General features: G+C 29.0%; 1 protein-coding gene across 2 annotated transcripts; it reads left to right on the plus strand.

Moving 5' to 3' along the window:
• The first annotated feature begins 2,316 nt into the window (after window positions 1–2,316).
• On the plus strand, window positions 2,317–15,095 carry LOC111036919 (cAMP-dependent protein kinase type II regulatory subunit). 2 transcript variants are annotated; one of them, XM_022319210.1, is made up of 9 exons: window positions 2,317–2,812; window positions 3,178–3,409; window positions 5,354–5,445; window positions 5,502–5,585; window positions 7,077–7,183; window positions 7,262–7,520; window positions 7,603–7,761; window positions 7,971–8,073; window positions 13,150–15,095. In XM_022319210.1, exons 2-9 carry the CDS (start codon window positions 3,184–3,186, stop codon window positions 13,278–13,280), a joined length of 1,161 nt encoding a protein of 386 aa, XP_022174902.1. In that variant the 5' UTR covers window positions 2,317–2,812; window positions 3,178–3,183; the 3' UTR covers window positions 13,281–15,095. The 2 variants fall into 2 exon arrangements, with proteins under 2 accessions (XP_022174902.1, XP_022174903.1); XM_022319211.1 differs by lacking the exon at window positions 2,317–2,812 and having other exon boundaries at window positions 2,844–3,409.
• Window positions 15,096–15,419: the final 324 nt, after the last annotated feature.

A 15,419-nucleotide genomic window follows, 5' to 3' on the forward strand; every position in this document is an offset into this window, starting at 1 on the left:
TAAGAAAGATTATGAAAGTATTTTTAATATTTTTCAGCTATATATTTTTTTTTAGCTGGTAATAATCTAAACAACATGACATCCAGTATTCAGTTATAATACTTAGGTACTATAAATTATAAATTATAATTTGTACTTGATTTTTGTAGGTTTACCATTTATTTTATTTGCGGACTGCAGTTGCATTAGCTATTATAAGTACTATATTATTAATAATAATAGAGCGGGGGCGGCCAAACAGTCGACTCGGACAATTTAAAAGTCTATCCGCCCTTAGAATTAATTATAATACATTTAGTAGATAAAGATACATACATATATAGTTACGAGTACATATATACATCGGATTAACCTGTTTGTGTGAAATGGCATTTTCTTGTTTTGCTTTTGCACATGGAAGTTATAAAAGTTGAATACTGAGCAACACATTCTGATGATCATTTAGAGCAGCGTTTAGCAGTTAGCGACTATTCTCCAGATTATAATAAGCTGGCCAAAACATGCAATGACACGCTTCTAAGCCAACAGCATAATGCTATAATTTATTTTGAAATTATTTATACATTTAATGTGAAACACTCATTTTTAGATAAATTTACAATTTAATTTTATAATTAATTAGTATGTTTATTATTTATATTGTCGATAAAGACTTAAAAATAAAAATAATTTTTTTTCTTGAGTCGACCCCCAAAGGAAATATTTAAAATATATTCTAAGTAGGTCATAATCAAAAAAAGTTTGTATACCCGCCCACCCTGTTATAAAGTATTTAAGTGGATAATTAGGTACCAACAATTGAAGAACATGGGGAGCAACAAGATACATCTCTATATTTTGGTCAAAAATAGTTTTTGATCTCATATTATTAAGAAAAAAAACTGGTCGTTTGGCGAAACAACCAGACAAATCCAATTGTTCAATACAGACATATAGGCGTCATTGTAGGATAGCAAGAGACATTGCTGACCAACCAATTTTATTATTATATTCACTGACTGCTCCCATCGTAGGCTTCATTAAACATGATGCTATTAAATTAAAATAATTATTCTATGTTCTTGTTTGAAGTCCCACGATTTTACTCCAAACGACCCCCTGAACACTGCAGAGATATCATATATATGGAGATGTCTGGTTTTTATTTTAGTGCAACACCAAGGCATCTCCGGAGATTGTTCGGAAATGCCTTGTTGCTGCATTAAAATAATTTATTCCTAATTTATGTCTTATTGTTGCTCCCAGATCTTCAATTTCGCAGTGTACCTATCTACATTCAGCTATAAACACACATCCAATACAGTATACACCACTACTCACCATTTCACTTACCAGTAAGGCACCAACGCACTCACCAATTCGAATAAGCAAAGTTCGGTGCTACACTGCCACTGAACTTGTACCTATATGGCTTTAATATATATAATATATATTATACGCATGTAATGTAATGACAACGAAATTTACGACAGTAAAAATTATCACGTTTATAATATTAATCATTGTGTAATAAATAATAATAATACAGAACCTAGGAAATCAAGAACGATTTACCTACGAGATCAAAATAAAACTTTTAATAACCATCTTATATAATAATATATATACGATAATATAAGCAGGTATAATGATGAATCGTGACCTCGTTGGTTTTTTACCGTGTATACCCAACTGATGTGTACGAGTGTAGCCGTGTTGGTACCTATTTAACTCAATACGTCCTTAGGAATAATATACCTACGTCCCCGGTGACTTTTATAAAACATTTCACTAACAATTGGCAATTAGCGAAATGAATATAACACAGTAAGGTAATTAATACTATGAGTAACACAATACCACCAATATCATATTTATAAGTATTAAATTATTATTATTACGGTGTTGCTGTCAGGTAGGGGGCGGTTATGGGGTGGACTGGGTGGAGTATAATGCTATGCTATATAAGCAGCGTACCTACTAAATACTAATGTTATTATTACACACGGTTACAATAATAATAATAAATAATATTATAATTTATAATAATATAGTAATAATAACAATAATAATTTTATGTGCCAGTGCCACTCAATCAGGCCGTGGGAGTCGGTGAGTGTAAAATGTAAATATGCGCACGGGTTTGGTCGTCGCGCGGCGCTTCGGTCGGCCACTGCCGGCGGTGAGTTGCTCGGCAACGTTGCGACTTGCGGACGGCGGAGCGCTCACAACGTCGGCTTGATAATAGAACAACGGTGTCCGACGTCCGTCACTATAGGTCCGCCGCCGCCGCCACCGTATTGAAATAAATAAGAATATTGTCGATATCATCAATATAATAAATAATGCAACAATAATAACATAATATTCGTTCACATTATTATTGCAATAGCATAGCAATATTAATAATATCGGCGGCAGTAAAGTCGTCGGACGGATATCCCGGTCCGCGGCCCACATCACACGACGACGCGAGCGCGCCGCGCGATGATTCACGATCAAGACGAACGCCGCCGTCTGCTTTCGCACGATCGCGCGGATCTCGGCCGTCACTGATAGCTCGCGCCGCCCGACCGCCGCACAGTGCGTGTGTGAGTGACGAGTGTGTGTGTATGTGCGCCCGTGTGCGTGTATTCGGTGTAGTGCGTGTGCGTGTGCGTGTGTGCGCGCGCGTTATCTTCCGTGTGCCGTTAGTGTCGTAATATTGTTATTATAGCTGCGGGGCCCACCGATCGCATACTCGCCGTCTCCGCCAACGCCGTACGGCCGACCCGACCAGCAATTCGTCGAACCGACCGACCGACCGACGAACTCGTTGTCACATCGTGTCGTGGTGAGTACTAACATTATGTCGTAGGCAGGACGTGTCGAAGGCCGACGCGGTGACGGCGTGTTCCGACGCTGATTATCTATCATACCTAATCATTATTATTTAGGTTGTATTTAAAAAAAATATTATCGCTATTACAATAATAATATTATGCACAGTCAAGGACACGACGAATGCTCGCGGCTCGCCACACGATCAGTTTTGTGTGTTTTTATTCGGGACACTACAACTTCTGTTGTGCAAAACTGTCGTTGATTTTTTGGGACCGTCGGTGTTGTAGTACTTACTACTTATCAACAACCGACCGTCTTGGCCACCGACTGACCGGTGACCAGTGATCGTTATCTGACCTCATCGTGTTTTTACAGGAACGAATGAGTATGAGCACCAACAGCGATAACGCCGCTAGGCTCAACGTGCCTGATGAGTTGAGAGAGTTGCTGCTCGATTTCACGATCGGGTACTTGCTCGAGCAGCCTAACAACCTCATTGACTATGGCATAGAGTTCTTCGAAAAACTTAAGAACACTAAGTCGTCCTCCAGTTTAAAGCAGCAGTCTGCTGGAGATTTTAGCGACGAAGATGACGCTTCAGACATAGGTATGCAATGTTCCATTTTGTATTTATTGTTTTTGTTCACTTTATATGATTACATATAGACTATAGGTAGTGAACACGTAACAAGAACATCATACAACTTATTTTAAGTGTTCTAGCTTTAAACGATTTTGTATGTAACGAAACAGACTGATAATCTTAAAATATAAACACAATTTTTTTTAATCAACCTCATACGTTTTAAACCTATATTACAATATTTCTTATTTTGAAGAACCTTTTTAACAATCTTCTGCAATAGGTATGTTTTTATTACTTAAACAAATTTTAAATTATATTATAATCAGGGCTAATAATGTATTGGGCTTTAGCTTATGAAACAAAAAGAACAATAAAGGTAGGTACAAACATCTGAATTTTGCATTATTCTAATTTTTTTATTGTATAAATAGAGGTTAGGTATTGTAGATAAATATTTGATCATGCAATGGTGAACTTTGTTTTTACATTATTACCTACTATTAAATTACAATACCTACGTATGTTTATGAAAACAAAATCCCTGTTACATAGTCTTACAACTTGTAATAAATGTGTAGCACAAGTTATAAAGGATTATAAATTCTTTATTAAATCGATTTGACTATTGGTTGGTATATAGGTTGATTTTTCTAAGCACAATCACCCAAATTTTTTCTCCAATAATGCAGTTATTCAAAATGTAAGTTTTGGAATTTTCAACTTACTTAAAGACCATATTTTCAAATTCTTGAGATTTTTTGTGCTACCTACTACCTACTTAAGGAATGTTCTGTGGAGATAACAAACTTCTGTTTTTCAAATCAGAACACCCCTTTTTAACTGTAAATACCTAATACAAACTAAAATGTTGACGTGAATCAGACTCAACATTTGTACAAGTAAGTTTTTGAGTTATTTAACTTTGTGTTCTAAAAATAATAGGTCCATGGTAATGGATTTATAAGATATAGGGGCTATGGTGATTTGATAATTTTAGTAATTAATATTAATTATTCGTAAAAATGGCCCAAGTATAATAAAAACTAGATCCAATTTTCCGTCTTTTTATATTTTTGTAAAACCATATTTAAGGACTATTATCATTAGTATAAACATTTTAACAACTAAAAACTACTCATTCAAATTTTGAATTAGGGACATCAAAATTTTTAAAAAAATTTCAGTAAAAATGAGGAATTCTCATTTGAAAAATAGTTTTTTGTATTGCCACAGGACACTAAGAGTTAAGAATATAAAAATAATCCAAAAATCAGAATTTGAATAATCAATTCATTATTAAAGGAAAAATGGGGGTGAGCATGCTTGGTGAATCAACCTGTATGTTGCTAATATTTTCCATGAATATTATAATTTAGAATTCTGATTACGAGTCAACCTATTTAACACACACAAGGCTTAATATTAATTTCAACAGTAGGTATTTGTTTGTTTATTAAATATAATATTTACACTTATGCATTTTCTTATTTCATTTGTATTGAAAATTTCTGTATCAGTAGATATTGTTACACAATAAGTAATAAAATTCATCATTAAAACAACATAATTTCATAGTACCCATTCTCTCAACATACTTCATACAGTCGTGTATTGTAATTCATTTTTCATACTTTTTTCTCATTTGTGTCATTCAATTATAAGTTTTCATCATGAGTTGTATGAAGATATTTAGATTAAACAAGAAAGGTTGTTATAATTTAATAAACGCCCAAAATGATCAGTATATATTTCAAGTTGAAGATAATTTTGTTGAAACTACTAAATGTTTAAAAATGTCATCTTTTAAACTGAAATTCAAATCGAATGACTCTTTTTTAGGACCTTGGTCGTTGAATATCGGTAATCATTTTACGAATAATTTTACTTATTAAATATTATGTGTATTATTATATTTTAATTGAATTAGACTACCATTTAATTTTGTTAATTTTTTTTTTCATGTAGAAGCTCCACCAACACGTTATAATTCTAGACGCAAGTCAGTTTTTGCAGAAACATATAATCCAGAAGAAGATGAAGAAGAAGAGGGACCAAATGTATTTAATTAAAGTTTGTTTATTTAATTCAGTTTATTAAAATATATATTTTTCAGGTTGTGTTTCCTAAATCTGATGATCAACGTCAAGCACTTGCAGCTAGTGTTAAAAATATATTCATATTCAGGGCCTTGGATCCTGTAAGTCTGAAAGTTCATTAGTATAATCACTTTAATCTTAGAATATTTTTAATTTTGTATACAAAAGGGTTCCAACTTTTGAAATATAAAGTAAAAAAAATATACAGTTACAACCTTTACATTATTTTAAGTGTTCATAATTTATACATTATTAATAAGAAAATATTTTTAATTTTCCCAATAATATGTCATATAAAATATCAATGAACTAAAATTAATTCAATATTAAATAATACAACTGACAAATGCTAAATGAATACATCCGAATACTTAAAACAATATTATTATTTTGGAGTGTGTAAAATCAAATAGTGACATTAATTATTAAATAATTAATTTTTTTTTTTATTAATTATAATGATCATTATATAACAAGTAGCTTACCGGCCATAGTTAAAACTTAAACTGAATTTATTGTTTTGATTTATATTTAAATTTTTCAAAAATAAGTTAATTGATGTTTGATATATGCAGTATAGGTATTTAACATTATTATTGGGTAATGCTCATTAATATAATAATATCATACTATATGAAAATTTTATTTTATTCATTAAACTTAAGCTATATTTGGGAAGATTTCTGTCAATATTCTGACAGCTATGCATAGTACATTGTTATCTGAACATTTGCATTTTTTTTGTTGTGTACTCCCTAGCTACTTTTATGTTTTGTTTGTATTTTTATTGTTTCTTTGTGACATATGATAATAACTATTCTCTGTTCACTTTCTCCAAATTGTATAATACGAAAAAAATTATCTTTAAATATACAATACCTTATACTATACTTCTAACTTAGGTTTGTACTTTATACTTAATACCCCCACAAATAACAAGTTTTTATAATAAACTTTAAGTTTATTACTATTAACATGAAGCTTCACAACATTTAGATTATCAGCCAAATTGATAAATATTTTTTTTTTACAGAATAATATTGTTATTAACAAACCATTAACAATCTGTATTTTTACATTACTCACATTTTGTGCTTAATGTTTTTAATACTATACAAAATCATTAGTCTAACTTGCAAATAAATAATTTTAGTAGTACATTAATTGCAGTGTTAAAGAAACGTTGATATGATACTTGGTAGTAGCAATATTGTTTTTTAATACCTATAGTTATTACTTTATACCTGAATTAATTGTTTACACTTTTACAGCGTACAACTATGTTTTATGTAGCTTTTATTTTTAAAAATTACATTAAATATTTAAAAATCTTGCAATTTGATTTAACTGTGGGATAGATTTTTGTTTTGTTTTTAAAATGTATTATATGAAACATTCTGTCATTTCTTTAGGATTCTTAAACAAAAAGTAATCACAATACAAGTTAAGTTTTTATTATGTTTTAAATTTAAGTTTTTACCATCAATATTTTATTTATTAATTTTTAATTTTCTTTTTTTTTACAGTACAATATTAATTATAAAAGTTTTGGTTTTGCTTGTTTTCTAAAATGGTTTATATTTATATTTTAGGAACAAATGAATAATGTGATTGATGCAATGTTTGATCGTGAGGTACATGCTGGAGATGATATTATAAAACAGGGTGATGATGGTGATAACTTTTATGTTATCGATAGGTAATATTTAATATTCATAACAGGGTTCCTGTCTAGAAAAAAAACAACAGAATTAATTAGAATAATAACATTATTTAGAGGTACATTTGAAGCTTATGTCACGGATGCAGATGGTAATGACCGTTTGGTGCATACGTATGAACATAAAGGTAGTTTTGGAGAACTTGCATTACTTTATAACATGCCCCGGGCAGCAACTATTAAAGCCAAGTCAGATGGCCTTCTGTGGGCTATGGATCGTCAAATATTTAGACGTATTGTATTGAAGAGTGCATTTAAAAAACGTAAGATGTATGAAGAGCTCATTGAAGTGGTTCCTATGCTAAAAACATTACAAGTAAAGCAATAATTAACATACTGAGATAATATTATATTACTAGTATTTAATATTAAAAATTATCATTGTATTTCATTTTCAGTCATATGAGCGTATGAATTTGGCTGATGCTCTAGTCCCTAAATATTATCAAGACAAAGATTGCATTATAAATCAAGGTGATCCAGGAGATGGCATGTATTTTGTAGAGGAAGGCATCGTTAATGTATTAGTAACCAGTGAAACTGGTGAACAAATTAAGGTTTGTTTAAAATTATGGGTGGATTCTTTTCAAACCCTCAAATGCTATACATTTTGAAAAATTCAAACAGTAAATATTTTGAGAATAATTCAGTTTGAAAAAAGTTTGAGCTTATGAATAGTGGACATTAGGCACATACATATTTAAAATTAATACAAATTATATTATTGCACTTTATATCATTTATTTTACTTATTCATTTTCAATAGGTTAATCAAATAGAAAAAGGTGGTTATTTCGGTGAACTAGCTCTTGTCACTCATAAAGGTCGTGCTGCATCAGTGTTTGCTGAAGGCAAAGTCAAACTAGCATGTATGTATTTTATTATATTTCTACAAATACAATTGTCAAGGAAGCTTGACACATTTTTTTTATACACTGCCTATATATGATGGATTTTACTCATATTTCATGACATACATTAAGTAAAATTACTAAAATAGTAATTGTTGTTGTAATCTCTTTCTTTTATTTTTTTGAACATGGTATTAATCATTAGAAAAATATATAATACTTTAATAAATTGATACAATATAATGTATATTGGCTAGTAATGTGTCAATGTGTTGTAATAATACATTGAATGGAAAATGGGTTGAATATATCTCAATTTGATGATATAAATTAATTGAGCTGTATGCATTATATTGTATTAGTTATTAAATTGCTAGAATCTACATATTGGTATATGGGATCTAAATAATCTTAAACTATTGATTTCAGATTAATATAGAATTGTTTTTAATGTACTAGTTTAGATGTATCGATTAGTAAATGATTATTCATGTTATATAATTGTTATAAAATAAGTTCTTTTATATGATTTATAGGACGATAGACGCATGCCATTTTGGTTGTTCAACGTGAGATGTTAGTTAGCCTAATAAATATAATTGTTAGAAAATGATAATGGTGTATAACCATTCATTTCTACAATTAATACTAAGTTATTACCTAAATGTTAATTAAGTAATTGGTATAAAACCTGTGAACCTGTTTCTGATGTATAGTAGGTTTAGAGTTGCATTGCATCATTGCGTAGATCACTCAAATACTCAATATTTTAAAAGTATTTCACAATATTTTTTGATTTTGTAGAATTTTATCAACATTTGAAGTTTATAAAGAAGAATGGTTTTTGCTTAAATTTTTCTTTTAATTTCAACCATAACTTATGAGGAACCTTGTATTCAATTTTCAAGATTTTTGATTAAAAAATTTCAAATGTCTATAAATAACTCAAAAACAGTCAAACTAATTTAAAATGTATACCATGTATAGAAAATGCTAGTATTAATATTTCAAGTTTTTCTTTAAATTTGTATGAATTACAATAAAATAAAGCATTAGTGTAGCAGGTTATCTTATACGGGATATTGATCTACCGATTTAATAGATATATTTAGTTATTTTAGGGTTACCTTTCACTACTCTAGTACTATTACTACAATTACATTTTAATATTATCATTTGCCGCAAAACGATCAATTTTATTAACTCAATTTAGGTAGATCTCGAAATACAAATTTCAAAAATGAATCAAACAAATTTTATTTTATGTACTTGGCATAGACAGGTTGCAGAGCGTAAGTAGTATGGCCAGTGAAAAGAATAAGGGATATACCACTAAATTTGAATATGTACCTTAAATTTGTTATTAGTCATCCACGAATGCGTGTTCTAGTTATTACTATTTATTTTTTATTAGTTATTAAGAATTATATAAATTATCAATTAACTATAATAAAAATAAATCTAATCATCAAATAAAAGAGCAATTTAATTAACTTTTTGCATACCTACATAACAAATTAAATTTAACATTTATTTAGTATTTACTGACCGCCAATATGCTTCGATAAGATGTTGAGGTGATAGAGTTTGGAAGCAATACCACTTATGCCAGAAAGCAATGTGTATGTAATCGTTGTTAAAAATTAACAAAAAACTATATTACCTAAAAACATCATACACTATTTTAGTCCCATTTTATATTTTTTAAATGGTCACCCTTCCATAAGTACTAACTAAATTTACTTTCCTGCCAAAAAAGATATTGAAGTTAAAATTCATAATTTCAAAATGAATTCTGTTTCTGACATTTTATCAGACAAGGTTTTATATTTTAATGAAGTATTAACACAATTATCAAAATATTGATAGTTGATACAATATTAACTTTGTTGAAACAACAAAATAAATAATATACGTTTAATGACTTGGCACGTTTTAACATGTGCGGTAGCGCCGTACTATTTCTTTTATCCATAAAAATATGATCACATAGGTACTACGTACTCATTCATCTAACGCGCTTAGAAAGTGTTTGATTGTAGTATTGAACTCCTTAAGAATGATTGTAGTCGAATTCTCTAAGTTTAAAATTGTAAAGTCATTTTGAAAGTTTTCTCGGATTTTCATATAAAATAATTAACATTTTAATGTCGTCTCCTTTTAAATAATTAATGTAGGCAATTTTAATTAAATTCAATTTAAGTTATATGTTGAATTCTAAATATTAATTCGGGATAGTTTAAAAGTTGTCATTGTTAGATATTTTGTTATAACGAGATCATTAAAAAAAACTTTCAGATTGAAAATTACCGAATAGACTACTATAAAGAAGTTAGGAAACCAAATTATATCACTATTAAATAACAAAACTTGCACAAAATCTATTGCGTTTGTACACTCGTTTACTAATTATAGTTAATTTGATCTTATCAATCGTGTTAAACAATTAATGCTCATGAGCCTAATGCGTTTAACTATTTTTTTTAACATTATTTTAAACATCGACTATAGTATAGAATCAGCCATTGTAATTTTAATATTTTTTTTGATTTCACCCTCACAAAAAAAAAATGGAAAGCAACACAATTAGATTTATTTAGGACTAAAGCGCAAGTGGTTCTTTTCTACGCGTAAAGATTTCTTACAATTAATAGGTAAAATCCAACTACGGACGTGTGGTGTCCTATTTATTAAGTGTTTTTTTACCTATTCATTAATTTGATAGTGATTAAAATATATTAAAGATTGTTATTTTTCTTCAGAGTTTTGCTATTTTTAAAGTATTGTTAAATGTAAATATTTCACCATGATATGATCTTAAAACTTTTGGATCTTTTTACAACTTCAAAACTCATAAATGTCGAACCGAAATATCAAATTTATCGCATTTGTTCAGCATCTAAGCATCTTAGAATAATTATCTAAATGCCTATGGATAGGTTTGATTACAACTAGAAAAAAAACAACCGTCTATTCTTTATAACTATAATTTTTAGGTTGCAATATGTTACTTTGAATTTCATACGAAATAACATATTTCCTGACCTTCTAATAACATAGACCTTATAAAGTTATAAGTTATAAATTATAATGCCTGTTTGAAAAAATGGTATCAGCATATTACTGATATCATGCATTATGTATACCACAAACCATTGTTCTACGATTGCACATTTTTAGTCATTGCAGTAATAGGTGTCTTGCACTTCTACTTCATTTTTAAATATGCATCTAGATTTGAGAATGTAAAATGTACAGTAGTTCGATTCAGTGCTGCTACGTAGTGCCGACCGCTGTTGTCTGTTTCTACGCTACATCTTTTAAACTCTGCTTATGTGAATTTACACCAAAGAATTTCATTTAAATCGTCTGGGACGACCTAAATTTCCTTTACTGCGTTGAATGCTGCAGGAATGTTATAATAACCTCGTCAACAGGACTCTTGATCCTACCTATTCATACATTAAATAGTGGCCCGAGCTGTGCCAGAGGGGGCCATAAAATGATATTTCCACTGTGTTGCTGTTAGAGCGAAAGTTAAGAAAATGGGACATTATTAAACGAGATGGTTGTTTTCTACAATAAACAGATTGTTTGAACAAACCCTTTTACTTGAATACAAAATAAAAGTAGAATATAATATTTTCCCTAGCCGAACGCAATACAAATTAAAACATTGTGATGAAGCAAATCTCTTGAGTTGTTAATCAATGTTTTCTTTTTTCACTGTTAGTGGTTTTAGTGATAGTGTACAGTATGAGGAGGTACTGGATTTTAATAATGTGCTTTAATTGATTCTTATTCTTAAAATTGTCCTAAGTAAATCTCGTAAATAATAATCATCATTCCAGATTGAGTTTTCTGATGAATACAACGTGAACTTGAACTAAATTTGAGTTGTTAAATATATTATTGTTTTCAGTAGATTAAGTTCTTGTTTTGATATGCTATTTTTGAAATAATAAATAAAGCTATTAAGGTATTACATTCTGCACCACACAATGTCAGGCTATTATACATATAAAATAGTAGATAATTATGCTTTTTTTCTTCGAATTTTATTTAATTTTTGTCAATAAGTACTCATTCTAATTTCAAAAATATGTTACGAAAACTATTTAAATTTAAATTTCTGAAAATGTATTAAGACTGTTTTAGTCTCATCTTTACAGTGTACAAGAGAATAGCTAACCGATATTTATTTCATTATTTTAATTGTAATAATTCATAATTTATAAATGTCGAAAAAATTATCACTTACTAAGAAGTAAAACTAATTTTTAAAATGTTACTCGATCGTTCTCTTGTAAATATTATGGAAACTTTCAATATTTTTCAGGATAAACATCGAAGTAGTTAATGCCTCCTACTATTATAATTAGAATCTCTGTTAAATATAAAATTTTTTTTTGTGGTCACTGAAAAGTTTTTTGATTCTGTGCGCATAAGTGCATAAAATAGCCGCCCCTCTATTATACCTATACACTCTTACTAATGATAATTTACGACTAACGTAATAAGTCAATGATAATAAAGCTAACGGTTGACTGCATAAAGTGTTGCTCATAAAATGTTCCTTGGGACTTAGTTAGACGAGACCTTACTTCTGTAGCATTAATGCTCCTCGAGTATATTGCTCACTACTAACACTGACAAAGTATGGGATGGGATCAATGATGAGAGTTGACCTAAAGATAATAAAATAAAAAATATTCATATTTTCTTTCAGTCTTACAATTCATGTTTACGTGTATTGTGTGTTAGGTATTGTACAGGTTTTTAACATTAGAAACTATAAAAAAACAGTTTACCAAGTTAATTTCTTGCGCTAATTCATTATGATAAAATAATTAATTCTTGGGAAAGTTCCATTTTTACACATAATATTGTTGCTGCATCTGTAGAACAATTTGGTTTTAACGTGTTATAAGGTCTGAAAAATAATCGGGCTGAAACAATTGTGCCAACAACATCCATGTTAAGTCCGATAAGAGAACACAATTATTTTGGACAAACGCCATGTTTTATAATATTATCAAAAAATATTATTGTTGTGCATTTTATTTTACATATTTTATTATTTTTTTTTATCAGTTTTGGACGTTGACGCATTTGAACGTTTGCTGGGTCCATGCATGAACATAATGCAACGAAACATTGAGGACTACGAAAATCAACTGGTGAAAATCTTTGGCTCCAAGCAAAACATGACTGATGTCCGATGAATGGTTAATGTTTGACCGGTCGGCTACGATTGTGTTGTACATCCATTGACCATTTTGTAGTTGTATTTTTTTCTTATCCTAACGATGTTTGGTAAATCATTATTTATTATTTTTCTTAATTTACCATTAGTTAATATTATATATGAATATAATTTAAACTTTAGATACAGTTTCATAATACAAACAATTACAATCAAACAAATTGACATCCCTTTTTTGTATACATAACGTGTATATAATATAATATATAATAATTATGATAATCTATTTGAACAACTACATCATAACCTAAGATATAAACGACTGTATTACTTCAATTTTATTGTGCGCTTTGATATGAATGTTAGTTGCGTGATGGCGTGTATATTATTTAATACGAAGATGATTAATAATAATATACCTATAAGAGCTGTATTTTTAGTCGTACATTTTAGGTTTCAAAATAATATAATATACTATGATAAATACTATTGTTACTTCGCGGGGTTATTGTAATCACGAGAAATGATGAACATTTTTTGGTTTTTCGATTTACTTTGTTCAAATGTCTATCTGGGGTAAAGTTTTCTATTCTTTATATAATACAATAATAATTATAATACAGTACGAGAGTATTTGATTATTAAGATTTAAGCAGATTCTATCTCATCTCGACCAATAAACTTTATTTAAGGTGAACTTTATTTAATTGTTAGGTCGTTCGATAATAAGATCAACATATACGTTTCCGAATCGTTTCTCTTTTATATTACACAATAAAAACGTATGCCGGTATCCGATTGATCGCGCCGAGTAGTTAAAATAACCGAGGTTCGGGGAGAGCCCTCCTACAAACTATGTTATAATGTAATTCTTCTCCAGTGCAGACATTAAGTTATTTATTTATATTTTTAAACTGAAATGCTTGTCGCGATAGTTACAGTTTTCAATTCGTTTTTATTTATTTCTTCTTAGGAACAAGCCACAAAAACTTCGCGTTCGAACGTAATTTTACATCGTACTATGATTACGTATCTATGTGGCTCCACGATATTAGTCTTTGTGCTACTCCATCGCCGTTAAACGGATATTGTGTAATTCAATTATAAATATGTATGCCTCGCTTTTTTCTTTTTTATACTTGAAAACGTTCGGTAACGGAATGAATCCAAGACGACTGTCCTGTATAAACCTTGTTAGAGAGAAAATGCTGTTTTAAAAATTATAACCGTGTACCAAAACACCCATAGCCATAATCAACTAACCCCAATAATATTATTATTTTATTTAAGACGGTAGGTGATTAAAATTTAACAAAGATAGCCATATAATAATATATATATACCTATGAAGACTTAATTTAGATGTTTAATTCATACTGTTAGAGTCACAATATTATTATAATTAATAATAATAATATAATAATAATGTTTTATATAATATACAATATCCGGGTGCAATAAATGTATAGGTCTTACATTTATCTATACATTATAATTTATAGGTAACCCAATATTTTTGTTTTTGTTTTTGTGTTTTTGTTTGTTTTTATTTTGTATTACTCTAGTTGTTATTTAACACACCCATCGTATTAGGCACGTTAAATATTTTACCGTAATTGTTTTTTTTCTATCGTATTAGTGAAATAATATTGTAGTCATTGATTTAATTATAAAGTTTTGTTTATATATATATTGTTTTTTTTTTTTTTGGTGGTTGCGATTAATTATTATGTTATTATGTGAGCCTTTTTATCTTCCTAGAGTATTATTACCATGTGTTTATTTTTATTTTTATTTTGTTTTAGTGAATATTATTAAAATGCAAAGTTTATTATAGGCTATTCCAGTACGATAAATAATATTTAATAATAATAAAATTGTATTTACCATTTTTTAAGTAATAATTAAATATAATATTGAAAACTGCACAACTGTTGGTCGTTTCATGTTTCCCTGTAACTTTTACGAAATCCAAGCAATCCTACCAAAGTACAACATATTATTATTAATAATAATATAATATATATTTTATATATTATGTAGGTACCTATAATATGGAAGAACCGTGAACGTGTTTTCTTCCGCCGTTAACCCATATCGATGCAGGTTCTATTATACTTCTATATAGTATATTTTATGTATATTAAACAATATACAT

Source organism: Myzus persicae, unplaced genomic scaffold, assembly GCF_001856785.1.
Source record: "Myzus persicae strain clone G006 unplaced genomic scaffold, MPER_G0061.0, whole genome shotgun sequence".
Lineage (NCBI taxonomy): Eukaryota > Metazoa > Arthropoda > Insecta > Hemiptera > Aphididae > Myzus > Myzus persicae.